The following is a 14,397-nucleotide window of genomic DNA, read 5'->3' as shown; positions in this document are numbered from 1 at the left end:
GCTGGTTAAGTTTTTTTTTTGGTGAGGAGGATTATTTAAGATACTGTTTGAAGAGGTAGGGTTTCAGATGTTTTCGGAAGATGGGCAGGGACTCTCACTTCCATGTGAAAGTCAGTCTACTGCGGTGAGAATGTTTTTCTCCCACATACCTGCTATTTTGCTTACTGTATAATCATGGTGCCTATTCATTCCTGGGAGTGCTGCAGCCAGCTAACTGGAGGTCATTAGTCTCTATCATGTCCGTAGCTATGACTCACGGCGGTAGCACAGCTATTCACGGTTCCCCCTTGAATGAGTAAGCTCAGCAACGGAGTGCCTGTCATAAATACATCAGTAGCTAAAAAATATTTTATGAGGGGAAGGCTTAGTGTCCGTGGTCTTCTGCAACTGTAAAACAGTTAAACTATAAGGCTCTGAGAAAGTGAAATAAAACGTAAGCGACAGCATCCTGCCACTGTGGGTCCAGCGGAACTGTGGAACACTGGTGTTTTATGCAGCCCATGGAAATGCTTCTGGTCTTCAAGGCACTTCCCTGATTGGCCACTTTGATTTGTAGAGTCTGGTTTTGGGTCCAAAGGTCCAAGCTAGCAGCAGAAGACTTGGAAACTAGACGAGGAAGATGATTCAGTTCACTCGCTTCCAGTTGAAGGAGAGACGTGTAATGAGCCTCGATGTGCTCTACATGTTTGTACAGTGCAATCCATTCATTCAATTAATTAGTTATCTAAAACACATTTTATTCCACTTTCAAAGCAGTTTTGTGAAGTCATGATAAACATTGGTTAGCAACTACTCAGAAGTACATACACAACAGTCCAAGATTTGGCTTTTGTTTGACGCAAGCAGGAAAAACATCCAGCCCCTGTTGTCCAGAGGTTGTTAGAACAAACCAAAAGCAGCAGAGTATAGTTTTGTCCCAAATGACAGCCTATTCCCTACATAGTGCACTATATCATTTGGCTCACCACTGCCTCTATCAATGAACCAACGTAGGGCTTAGGAAACACTTTGTTGCCAAACAAACACACATTTAATGGGAGAGAGCAGTCTCTGATCTGTTTCTCTTCTTAACCTTCTGGAACAGTTGCTAAATCTTCAATAAAACTATTACCTCCATTAAACATCAGTGAAATCAATGCTAGGCTAGCCTCAGCATTTAGCTAGCCTCTCATGTTTACATTTCTTGCAACAGAGTGCTAGGCAGGGCATCTGGGTTTATTTTGCAACCTGTGGTGATGGCTTGCTTCCTAGACAAGACCTGGCAACCCCTGTTGTTGATTCTTAACATGTGTTCATCCGTTCACCTCTGTGGTGTATTCCCTCCCCCGATACTCAAGGTTTCTCACCGTTGAGTCCATGGTGAACCATTTGACATCACTCCCTTCATTTATCTCTCTGGAGACATTTGTTTCTCTTTAAAATTGTGAAGAAATAAAACATGTGTCGAGCTCACACATATAATACTATGCAAACTATTGGATAGTTAGGACAAACAACTGGCTTCTTATGGGCATAGTTTGAAGTTTATTGCATTGTTAAATGTATGCAATTACATTGTGTATGTATTAGTTAAGTTGGGGAAATGACCTCTGTTTGTGATTGTATTGCCTCTTGAGATTTGTTTGTTTCTAATCTCCTGGTTACTTGACTGATTGACAGGTCATTCCGTTTGGTGCCAACTGTGATCAGGATGAATGCACTTGCCGTGATCCAAACGCTGAGGAGAATAAGAGTAAAGCCAAATACTTGGAAGCAGGACTGTTATGAACGATGGATCGTTATGTGTGAACAGGGCCAAGGCTGGCTCACAATGAAACAACACCAGATGAACTTCACCCCTGGACATGATATATTTCCATTTTGTTTTCCTATTAGGGAGCAATGAAGGTAATCTCTTCTTAGACAAATATAAAAACTGTTTTAATATTGTAGCTTTTAGGATTCCAACACAATAACTAATCTGTAAAGACAACTAACTTGTATAGAATAATATATTTGGGCAATCTCTAATTTCGTAGATGTGGTTATGGAAGACTACAGTATTATAACATCATATCACATAATACATATTTATCCATATCATAGGTACCTAACTTAACACTTTCTGCTAAGAGAGTTGTTAGATGTAGCAGTTCTCAATAAATATTCCATGCAGATTTTGTGTAATCTTGTTCTGTGTGATATTATACTGTACTTTACACTTGATGTTGAATAAACCGTAATAAACACTGATTTTATCTCAATGTTTCTGGATCTCCACACCCCTCTGAACATATGGGGGACACATACTATATGCATCTCAAATGAAATGTTATTTGTCACATGCTCCGTAAACAACAGGTGTAGGCTAACAGTGAAATGCTTACTCACGGGTCCTTTTCCAACAAGATAAATGCAAAGATAAAATTAAAAAAAAAATTGTAACACAAGGAATGAATACACAGTGAATAACAAATAAGAGTAACGAGTAAAAAATGACATGGCTATATAATTGAGGTAGCTATGTAGAGTTGAAGTCGGAAGTTTACATACACTTAGGTTGGAGTCATTAAAACTCGTTTTTCAACCACTGTGAACCACGTTTTTCAACCACACATTTGTTTGTGAACAAACTATAGTTTTGGCAAGTCGGTTAGGACATCTACTTTGTGCATGACACAAGTATTTTTTCCAACAATTGTTCACAGACAGATTATTTCACACACTGTATCACAATTCCAGTGGGTCAGAAGTTTACATACACTAAGTTGACTGTGCCTTGAAACAGCTTGGAAAATTCCAGAAAATGAAGTCATGGCTTTAGAAGCTTCTGATAGGCTAATTGACGGTCAATTGGAGGTGTACCTGTGGATGTATTTCAAGGCTTACCTTCAAACTCAGTGACTCTTTGCTCGACATCATGGGAAAATTAAATGAAATCAGCCAAGACCTCAGAAAAAAATTGTAGACCTCCACAAGTCTGGTTCATCCTTGGGAGCAATTTCCACATGCCTGTACAAACAATAGTATGCAAGTAAACACCATGGGCCCATGCAGCCATCATACCGCTCAGGAAGGAGACACGTCCTGTCTCCTAGAGATGAACATACTTTGGTGTGAAAAGTGCAAATCAATCCCAGAACGACAGCAAATCCCAGAACAACAGCAAAGGACCTTGGAAAAATGTACAAAAGTATATATATCCACAGTAAAACGAGTCCTATATCGACATAACCTGAAAGGCTGCTCCGCAAGGAAGATGCCACGGCTCCAAAACCGCCATAAAAAAGCCAGACTACTGTTTGCAACTGCACACGGGGACAAAGATCGTACTTTTTGGAGAAATGTCCTCTGTCCTGATGAAACAAAAATATAACTGTTTGGCCATAATAACCATTGTTATGTTTGGAGGAAAAATGGGGAGCCTTACAAGCCGAAGAACACCATCCCAACCGTGAAGCACAGGGGTGGCAGCATCATGTTGTAGGGGTGCTTTGCTGCAGGAGGGCCTGGTGTACTTCATAAAATAGATGGCATCATGAGGAAGGAAGATTATGTGGATATATTGAAGCAACATCTCAAGACATCAGTCAGAAAGTTATAGCTTGGTCGCAAATGGGTCTTTCAAATGGACAATGACAACAAGCATACTTCCAAAGTTGTGGCAACATGGCTTAAGGACAACAAAGTTAAGGTATTGGAGTGGCCATCACAAAGCCCTGACCTCAATCCTATAGAAAATTTGTGGGCAGAACTGAAAAAGTGTGTGTGAAACTGCCTAATGAAAGGAAAACAAAGTTTATGGTTTTCTCTTCCCTGCAAGTTAACAGATGGAGTCACTTGCAGATTTGAACTATAACAGGCCAGAAATTTGATTGGGTCCCCTCCTATAAGTATTTTGGGATTTGGTTAGATGAAAAGTTGAATTTTAAACATACCTTGACCAAGAAGCTGAGGTTGAAATTGGGTTTTTATTTCAGGAACAAATCATGCTTTTCAATGTTAGTCAGAAAATATATTGTTCAAAGCACTTTTTAAAAATCTGTGCTGGATTATGGTGATATTGTCTATTTGCAGGCCTCAACAAGTACCTTGAAAACTCTGAACACATTGTGCTTTAAGATTTATTACAAATGCTTGATCACTTACCCATCACTGTGATTTGTATGCTATGGTGAAATGGACCTCTCTCTCCACCAGGAAGCTAAAGCACTGGTACACATTTGTGTACAAAGCATTGATGGGACAACTCCCTTCATATCTCTGCTCAGTCACTCAATATAGTCTTTGTTCACAGTCGCTGCTGTCCATGTCTGTTACTAAGGCTAGAACTGAGATGGGGAAAACATATTTTTCCCATAATGCCCCTTCATCCTGGAACATGCTTCAGAAGATTTTAAAGTTAGGGGATTCAGTGTCTTTGCCTGTTTTTAAGACTCTGATCGACAACACTGTTTGTGATAACTGGAGTTGTTTCTAATCTTCAATTGTATCTTTAACTTGTGACACTTTGTCTTTTGTGTGTATTCTGTATTTTTGTCAGTCTCTCGGTCCCAGCTTTGATGCACTTGCACTGACCTCACCTTCTGGATGATAGCGGTATAAAAAGGGAGGATAGGGAGATTGAATATGTTTGTAAACACTCCAGCCAAAAATCTAAATACTGTAAAGTTGCTTAGGAGATAGAAGCAGAGCTACCATACCCGTCGGCGCCACATATGAAAGTCAGCGCATGTTCTAAATACACGTCCTGTCATTCCGTCTGGCCACGTGGCCTTGCGAATATTAACCTAAAGGTCTTACTCACATAGGCTACTGAGAGCGAGATCACACAGTCGTCTGGAACAGCTGGTTCTCTCATGCATGGTTCAGAGTTGCTTGCCTCGAAGTGAGCATTAAACAGGTTAACATTCACAAGGCTGCGGGCCAGACAGATTACTAGGATGCGTACTCAGAGCATGCGCTGGCCAGCTGGCGGGTATCTTCACTGACATTTTCAACCTCTCCCTGACTCAGTCTATAATACCTACATGTTTCAAGCAGACCACCATAGTCCCTGTGCCCAAGAACACCAAGGTAACCTGTCAAAATGACTATTGCCCACGTAAATGACTATAACCCCCCACATCTGTAGAGTTCATGCCCTGGCAAATTGAGGCTGTTCTGAGGGCAAAAATGGGTGAAATGCAATATTAAGGTGCTGTTTTGTGTTTTGTGCACTCAGTGTATACGTGAGAAGCTGAGCCGAGACTTAACATGTCTTTTGGCGTTGTTATTTGGTTTAAACCATCGTGTTTGAGGCTCTACAATCCAAACAGTGTGACATTGACTTGAGTTAACTGACTGAAAATGAACGAGGCCCAAACTGATCAGGACACTTATTTTTTGGAACATCCAACGTTCCAACATTTCATAATATATTATTTATTATTCTTTGAAATAGCAAAGATCAAAGGGAAAAAGAGAACATTAGATTAGCCACATAGACATAATAGTATAACATGCTGATTTTTGTTAGTTTTCATCAGCTTTAGTTTCCATCAGCTTTATGATGTGTATGGTAACAATTCTGATGCACTTCTGATGGATAATAACATTTGTTAAGCCTTATAATCTGCCCATTTTTGTAACCCACTTCATTGTATTGATAAAACAGACCTCTCCATTATTTTGGGAAACAGTTTCAGAACCAAAATAATGCAAACATACACAAAACATGTATACATAATGAATGCTCACGCCTCTCATGTGCTAATTGAAACAAAAAAAAGCATCCTTATCAATGTCAACCAATGGTTTTCTCATAATAAAAGACATATCCTAACAGCCGAGGCCCATTGTTATAATAGAAATCACTTGTAATACAATATTTACAGAAGCTAACCACTGTGCTGTCATTTGATGCATTGGTGAACCTATGAAAATATCTGCAAGCATTTGTTTTCAAGTCCATGTTATGGGGATAACTATTGCATTATCAACGTGTGTGAGGAGCGTAATTGTTACAAAAACAAAAAAACAGTCGGCATTTGGTTTATATTAATTGCGTATTGTAGTAAAACACAGGTATCAAAGGTATTAGTGTTTTTACAGGATCACATCATGTATATTCCTAAGACACATACACATTTACATTTCTAAACATACTACGGATAAACAATATAAAACATTGATTTGCTGTTATCTTTCATTTTGTAATAGAAATGCTGATTCAAAGATGGCCATTTGTTGATTTCAGAATGATTAGGAATTCATTGATGTAGCAAATACTGTCATTTGGGTTTGGCAACTTTAACTTTTAACATTTAGAGCCACACTGTACATGACCTCCCAACCTTCTGAAATGACCACTACTGTATATGCGGACTGTCTAAATACAAAAGACCTGTACAACAGCTTAAATATGAATTTATACTTGAATACTACATTCAACATGTTACAGTAAATAACTAAATCTTCATAATCCTAATATATACATTTTTGGGGTTCAGGATTGTTGGTGCAACTTCCAAACTTCCAAACGTCCAAAAAGTCATGAAAAGTGCTGTCTAAATGCAAATAAGCATTGAAAAGGGTACATATACACTTTGTTACTGTACATGTGCATTATTGTTATATCTTGCTCTAATAATATTTTAAATAAACCCTCCTCACCTCTCAAACCCACCCTACCTTGAAATCAGGTTCCTATAACAATAAATAAGGGTTAGAACACACAATAATTAAAAAGCAGACATGATGATAATCCCAAAAGCACAATTACACACTTACAAATCCTCAAGACCCATTATTTGTTGTGTGACGTTCAACGCTCTTTGGGCTCCCCATAATCATTGTACATGACTAGCAGGTTCTGTTCGTCGCAGGCCTTTCGCACATCCTGGCCCAGTTCCACCCAGTTGAGACCAAAGGCCTTGGTGTCTGTGTAACGGCAGGACAGGTACTTGAGGGACATCCTGCGCAGGCCGATCTTGGACTCCTGGAGAAGACCCCTGCACCAGCCACTCAGGTCGTACAGCTGGGAGAGAATTAGACCAGCTTTCCTACAAAGGAACACAACACTCCTCAGCAAACACATACTACCTTGAAATCAGCTTCCTATAATATTACCTGCCACAGTGCTACACAGTCTAGGCATAAAATACACAGGTGTCTTAACATAGATAACTATTGGTAATTATGACGAATTGTTAACACATTAGTAATATACACAATTTACCTCAAATCAAATTATTTCCAAGGACAAACTGTACATAGATATATAGGGCCCTAACACAAAAGAAAATGTCTTAAAGCTAGAATCCATAGCGGTGAAACCTATATCTATGGGGGGGGGGGGGGGGTGAAACTGCCACATCAGTTTTCGATATTACAACAACAAAGATGTTACTTCAAACAAGGAACACTGTTTTTTTCTCCCTCTGATATCATTGCACATCATCACACGAACGATAGAACAGCAGTGTATCTACTAAGTTTTTTTTTTACCACGATGCTGGATGCTTACATACTCAAAACAAAAACAATAACAAATACGCATGGGGAGGCCACTGGCGCTGTTTCGCCTATTGTGGATCTCGATTTCTTGTAGAATTACCTCAAAAGAAGAAGAAAAAGTCAAATTGATGGAAATACCTAATACACAAATTATGGAATTCTGTCTGGATTGAGGTCAAATCTAAGTATTTGGTGTTCTCACCTTACATGATGCAAATCAAAAGTTGGTTAGAGCGGATCACTCATAAATCACACGTTGCTTCTTCACCATCATTTTGACACCACATCACAATCCGACAGACACTAAACCCACATCTTCCCTGCAGGAAAGGACTGGGCATGAGGTGGAATAAATAATTGATTAACTTCTCAGGTCAGTATTTTACTGTTATTCAATCTATTTCATAACATGTACAAGGTCTACCCATGTTCAGATAACAGTGACGACATTGGCTGCATTTACACAGGTGGTCCAACTCTGATATTTTTTTCACTAATTGGTCTGTTGACCAATCAGATCAGCTCTGAAAAATATCTGATTTGAAATAATCTGATGTGATTGGTCAAAAGACCAATTAGTGGAAAAAAATATCCGATTTGGGCTGCCTGTATAAACACAGCCACTGAAAGTGATGAAGCTGTCTCCATGATAAGTGGCTGACAGAAACAGTAACTGTACAGGATGGAAAGAGTGTCTCACTCCTCAGACATGGCTTCATCTCACACACTGGCCAAACCAGGACCACCAAACTGCAATGTAAATAGTGAGACGTTTTTGTCGACACACAAAACGTTTTTGGGTAGACTCATACTCTGTTATTAATGAAAAGCACATTATTCTCTCTTAATACTGTCATCTCTCCCAAATCCTACATTCAAAGCATTCCTAAGAATATCCACAGAATCCAATGTTTTCGGACATACTGTACCTCTTAACTTGCTATTCTTTGTGACTCATCTGATTGACTCATTGTTTTGTTGTTAGACCAGGCACAGGGTAGAATGAGGACAGCTTGTTAGTGTGCTTTAAGTGTCACAGGGTGAGACCTTCCAAAAAAGGACAATATCACTGTTTCATTGACATACTGTAATGGACTGTCATATTTCCATGTATTTGCATTCAACAGGGGAAAGCTAAGCATTGGCTGTAATATTATACATCCTCATATTACGATTTTGTATTTCAAAGTCGGGGCAGGTTCATCAGTTCTCCCTTGAATATTGGATACTACTGTGTCTGTAGCAGAGGAGGGTGGCTGGAGGAGCTATAGGAGGACAGGCTCATTGTAATGGCTGGAATAGAATCGACGGAATGGTACCAAACACATCAAACACATGGAAATAACATTGATTCCATTCCAGCCATTTTGCCCATCCTCCTATAGCTCTTCCCACCAGCCCCCTCTGGTCTGAAGCCTATGTTATGTTTATATAGAGATACTAAGCCACATCCCATTTGCATAAATAGGGCAGAACAACAGCTTAAATTCCCACAATTTATCATCTGCAGAGAACTCTTGAGAAAATAATATAATAGTACTTTGAACAATGTAAAAATTCACAGACGTATTGAGTCTTTACTAACTAATCAGTGTGTCTGTAGTAGGGATGCTGTCATTTATATCATCCTTCTAAATATATTGTAATGACCTCAATAGATCATGAATGAGAGAATGTCCACAACAGTTCCCTAGTTCTCGAAATGAACGGTTGATTAACCCAGAACTCACACAGGCAACTGTCTGGCCATAGCCTACGCTGAATAAATCTGATACAACAATAGCTATTCAACTCACTGTCGGGACATGAAGAGAGGGATAACAATGCAAGCATGGCAATATAACAGACATTTAGTGCCCAGCCCCCCACTGTTCTACCAACCACAAGGATGTCTGGCACTGACACATTCCCTTGATTGGCAGACAGTAGGGGGACTGGCATGCTGGACCCTGTGAAACCACACAACTGTCCAAGCGCGTCGCTACAATACATTTTTTTCTAATACCTTGCCACATTTCAGTGGTTTAAGGAATTTAGATATTTATTTACTTAAAACAAAAACCTTCAGGTTTGTTATGCTTTAATTTGTCAAGAAATAACTGTTTGGGCTTCAAATAGCAACGGTTGTCACCGTAAATCCCAGCATTTATAGAAGTGGAAAATGGCCTCACATTTCCGAGGTACAGTACACTTTGGAGATATCTCACTCTGTCAGGGCCCCTCTTTCAAATCTTCTTGACTCAGACAGCCACAGAGACCAGGGACTTGACCAAAAGAGCATCCATGATGCTAGGAAACCACCACAATGATGACTCTGTCTCTGTGTTACACAGATATACTACATGATGCGATACGATAACTTTATTGTCCATTTAAATACATTTTATGAATGCATGCATTTTCATGTGTTGCGTAAACGTAAACTGTTGGACTTTTATGGTACAGTACTAGTATATACATTGCTGTCTATACCCAACAAACGGTTATGGGGTATATATGTTGGTGAGACAGTCCACAACATGAGCTAATGGAAGAGTAACTGTGGTAATGTCTGAGGAAAATCTCCGTAACTCCTAAACAGCCTTGATAAAATAAGGCCCTTTTAACAAAAAAAAAAAATGAAAAATCACAACAACATGAGCTCCACTTATCATGTCATCAAGCAAAATCCAACCATAACAATACTTAGCATCGCAGGCAATTGCCTGATTAGGATGTGTCATAAAAATAACTGTCAGTTCTCGGGCTGTAAAGGCAAGGAGACAGAGGGGGAGTGCAATGATCATGATAGGATTTTCTCCTACCAAGCCAACATCTAACATTTCTAAGTCAACATCCAGCCTCATGCCTTTAGTGATGGGTAGTAACATAGCGATGACAAGATTGGGACATGGAGAGAAGTGTCGGGCTCAGGAGACAGACTTTGTCAGTTTATGTTTGGCTTGAACATCACACAATTTTGCAGGAAAAAGAAACCAGAACGTTCTCTGACAGGGGCCAACCTAACTCGTCAGTGAGATATGATATGTACAAAAGTAGGGAGTGGAATATTTCCAATGCTTTATAAAGATAGATCCATTACTTCACCAGTTTATTTTAACATATTGTTTACTCTGCTGAAACAAGTTTACATTTAGTGAGGGGCTGAGTGGGTGACTATTATCTGTATTTTGACTAGCTAATGAACATTTTAATGGTCCACAGTGTTTGTGACAGGGTAACCCAAGTGAATTGGAGGATTTCATAACAAGAAAAGTCATTTCTGGAGACAAGCCCTGTTACAGGCAATGTTGTCTGCTTTGTATTGGTGTGTGTGGAAACCAAAATCTCATTGTTTTGATTCAAATGGTACATTGATCCTTTCAGAACTGCTGGAGAGGCAGGGGGAATGGAACAAGTAAACAAGTGATGGGGGGTCTCCAATTATAGGAACCTCCTGGTCTTCTCCAGGAGCCCAACGCACCTAACACATAAGGTCCATTGCAAATTGTGTCTAATCATGTTATTCTTACTCTAATTCTAAAGAATACATTACAAATACATCTCTTCAGTAACCCCTAAAGCACAATGACATTTCCTGAGACAGCAGGCTTACACAATCACAACACACCATAACAACATGGAAAATCCTGCCCAACATGCTAACAAGCTAACAATAGTCTTAAAGTATGAAGCAACTTAAAAGGTAGATATCTATCTACACGCTCTCCTCCTCTCACCTTTTCTCTTCGCTTGTAGACTTCAGGCTAAACCTACATATCATGACCGCTAACTGCTACACAAAGCCTACATCGTTTTCATGTCATAGTCTACATAGCTACTAGAACTAACGCGTTAGTAAACCCTCTACAATCATGCAGTACAGTGTACAGTCAGCAAGCAGTTTAGCAGTTACACCGGTGGGCCCCGGTGGCAACAAATTAATAAAACTAAAAACTTACCTTCACGTGGAAGAGTTCCAGTGTTGGATAGACATAGCCAGCTAGCTAACATAGCATCCCTCTCTGTTTGAGCCAGGTTTTTGATTAGGCCAAACTAGCTAGCTGTATTTCACGCTAGCTAAGTAAGTGAAAGTGAAAACATATATGCTATGAAATATAGCTCTCTCTTGCTTCTCCTTAATTTTGGATAAAATTCATTTTTTCAAAACTGTTCAACTATTGTCTTTCTCTCTTTTTGAGTCAACTACTCAACACATTTTATGCACTGACGTGCTAGCTAGCTGTAGCTTATGCTTTCAGTACTAGAATCCTTCTCTGATCCTTTGATTTGGTGGACAACATGTCAGTTTATGCTGCAATAACTCTGATAAGTTGGAGGACTTCCTCCGGAAGTTATCATAATTACTGTGTAAGTCTAAGGAAGGGAGTGAGAACAATGAGCTTCCTAGGTTTTGTATTGAAGTCAATGTACCCAGGGGAGTACGGAAGCTAGCTGTCCTCCAGCTACACCATGGTGGTACCCTACAGAGTTCTGTTGAGGCTACTGTAGAACTTAATTGCAAAACAGTGTTTTAATCAATTCTTTGGTGACGTGAATATATTTAGTTCAGTTTTATCTAAAAAGGATCACTTTTTTAATGTTTCACTATTTAAATTTTTCTGAAATTCACTGAGGAGGATGGTCTTCCCCTTCCTCCTCTGAAGAGCCTCCAATGGTTGAAATCTTCCTCGAAGTGACACATGGTTGACAGAGAGACATGTCAAAATGATTGAATGAAAGTTTGGCACTTTAGCGAGCCTTTATTCATATAAAAAAATCATATGTATTGAATTCTCCACGTGTTCTATATTAAAGAGCACTGCATTTCATATAAAAGGCTTTTAAAATTCAATATTGGTGCAAAAGTTACTCTTCTCGTGGAATGACCCAGCCAGTGCAGCCACCCTCCTTAACACTATAATGGTGCTTAGTGAGATAATGTCCAATTGATTACTAAGTTAATCTAAACCCATGTTTATAGTCCCCCGACCCTCACCTCAAATGCACTTACTTTGGTGCTTTCTTGACATGAATCATCCCTCTGAAAATTGGGGGCTGTTAATGTAAGTGTATTTTAATGGAACACTTCAGAAGCAAACCAATTACATCAACGCTTCCAATATGGGCTCGATTAAAAACAACCTTTAATTTGAAACTAAGGCCCTGATTCGGAGTTTGCAGTCTTAATCAGTTTCACCTGCTTCACCGTGCATCTACCAGCAACCTTACCTACACATTTTAATTCGGACACATGGCTCTGTTTATAAAGCATTTAGCTACAATTTCACTTTATAATACTTATCTGCACTGAGTAACCAGTAAGGGGATAGCGGAGGCCTTCCTGCTTGCTGTAAATTGACAGACAAATGTCAGAGGTACAATTGTCTCCAATCATTTTGAATTAATTTCCACTTTACCCACTTTACCTTTCACGCAAACTATGTCTACAATCAAAACCTGTATTTGGAATCAATTATAGACCAGTCTGTGTTAAAAACACATCCAAAATGACTTAATCAAGAGTCTCAACAACCACCCATGTAGGGACGATTTGTGATGCTACTACACAGTCTGGCGGGCGGTAGTTGTGCTGAGAGAGAGAGAGAGCGAGAGAGCGAGAGAGCAAGAGAGAGATCAGCTCAGATCTGGGCCCCAGTTCATCCTCACATCTCCAGGTGGACCCCAGTTCATACCTGGGCCCCAGTTCATCCTCGCATCTCCAGGTGAACTCTCCGAAGCTCTCGTAACGCTGGTTGTAGTGGTAGAGCACACGGTGCAGGGTGGGAGAGCCCAGTTCCATCAGCGCATTGTAGGCCGTCTGCTGCTCCTTGCCACTTGTGTAACCATTGAACAAGTTGTAGATCTTGTCTGAAATCTCTGCAACAACACAGATCTGATCTCAGTACTGTATATGGAGCCAAGACATAAAATAAAAATGTTATTGGTCAACATACACATATTTAGCAGATGTTTTTGCGGGTGTAGTTATTTTTTTTTACGTGTGTCTCTACAAGTTTTCAGATGGGTAACTACTGTTAGAAAATTTGTCTAAAAACCAAGATACAGGTACAGAAACTGTCCATCCATGCATGAGAAATCCCACCTTGTGCTTTGACGTCATCCACAGCAGGACAGGGGGTCTTGATGGTGACCTCACTAGGACTGGAGCGACGGCCTGTGTTGTCCACTGCCCAGAGCCTAAACCTGAAAACCAACATATATGACTGGTGTTAGTTCATTGCAATGGACGGCCTGTGTTGTCCACTGCCCAGAGCCTAAACCTGAAAACCAACATATATGACTGGTGTTAGTTCATTGCAATGGACGGCCTGTGTTGTCCACTGCCCAGAGCCTAAACCTGAAAACCAACATATATGACTGGTGTTAGTTCATTGCAATGGGAGTGCATGCTACAGCTATAATGTGTGCAACTGCTAACTAGTGCTTCAGGTTTTGAAAATAAAAATAAAAATGACCCTGAATAAAGTGGTGGAAATTAGATGCATTCAATGTCATTGTGACAAAATCATTACATTTTCTGATTGACTGTTGTAATGTGATAAAACTGCTAATAAAATCTGACAATAGGCTAAATTTACAAAACATGTGCGTGGATGTTAACATTTACTTGAAGCATATCGCCATCTAGTGGAAGGAAACATTAACAACTACCACCTGCAGTGGTATCTGTGAAATAGTGTATTTTGTCTACCCCAAATAAATGTACTGTATGTATCCATGGTTCCGAACACAATACAATACAGCCTGACCAACAAGGCACTGAGATCACTGTCCAGTGTCAAGACAATAAGATAAATTAAATAATGTGTAAAATTAGGTTTCCTTTTTGGAACCTACAGAGCCGGTATTTTTACATTCTCAAAGCTGAACTGAAAGATTTTGCAAATACACTTCTAGGTATAGAGAGATTTAATGATA

General features: G+C 39.6%; 2 protein-coding genes across 10 annotated transcripts in view; one reads left to right on the top strand and one right to left on the bottom strand.

The window, feature by feature from the left end:
• LOC135558688 (pappalysin-2-like) overlaps positions 1 to 2,226 on the top strand; it is a 55,125-nt gene extending 52,899 nt beyond the window's left edge. The window contains exon 23 of the mRNA XM_064992726.1: positions 1,660 to 2,226. Within this exon, the coding sequence (XP_064848798.1) occupies positions 1,660 to 1,767 (108 nt within the window). The 3' untranslated portion in view covers positions 1,768 to 2,226. The remainder of the gene's footprint in view (positions 1 to 1,659) is intronic.
• A 1,710-nt stretch (positions 2,227 to 3,936) lies between these two features.
• The window catches only part of LOC135558687 (astrotactin-1-like), a 247,105-nt gene continuing 236,644 nt past the window's right edge, over positions 3,937 to 14,397 (bottom strand). For all 9 annotated transcript variants that reach the window (XM_064992716.1, XM_064992721.1, XM_064992717.1 and 6 more), the window contains 3 exons: positions 13,562 to 13,662; positions 13,152 to 13,335; positions 3,937 to 7,022 (listed from right to left, as the gene is read on the bottom strand). In XM_064992716.1, coding sequence (XP_064848788.1) covers positions 6,785 to 7,022; positions 13,152 to 13,335; positions 13,562 to 13,662 — 523 coding nt within the window. In that variant the 3' untranslated portion in view covers positions 3,937 to 6,784. The remainder of the gene's footprint in view (positions 7,023 to 13,151; positions 13,336 to 13,561; positions 13,663 to 14,397) is intronic.

The sequence above is a fragment of the Oncorhynchus masou genome, chromosome 17 (genome assembly GCF_036934945.1).
Source record: "Oncorhynchus masou masou isolate Uvic2021 chromosome 17, UVic_Omas_1.1, whole genome shotgun sequence".
Lineage (NCBI taxonomy): Eukaryota > Metazoa > Chordata > Actinopteri > Salmoniformes > Salmonidae > Oncorhynchus > Oncorhynchus masou.
The sequence above is the reverse complement of the archived record's forward strand: the minus strand, read 5'-3'. Positions and strand labels throughout refer to the sequence as shown.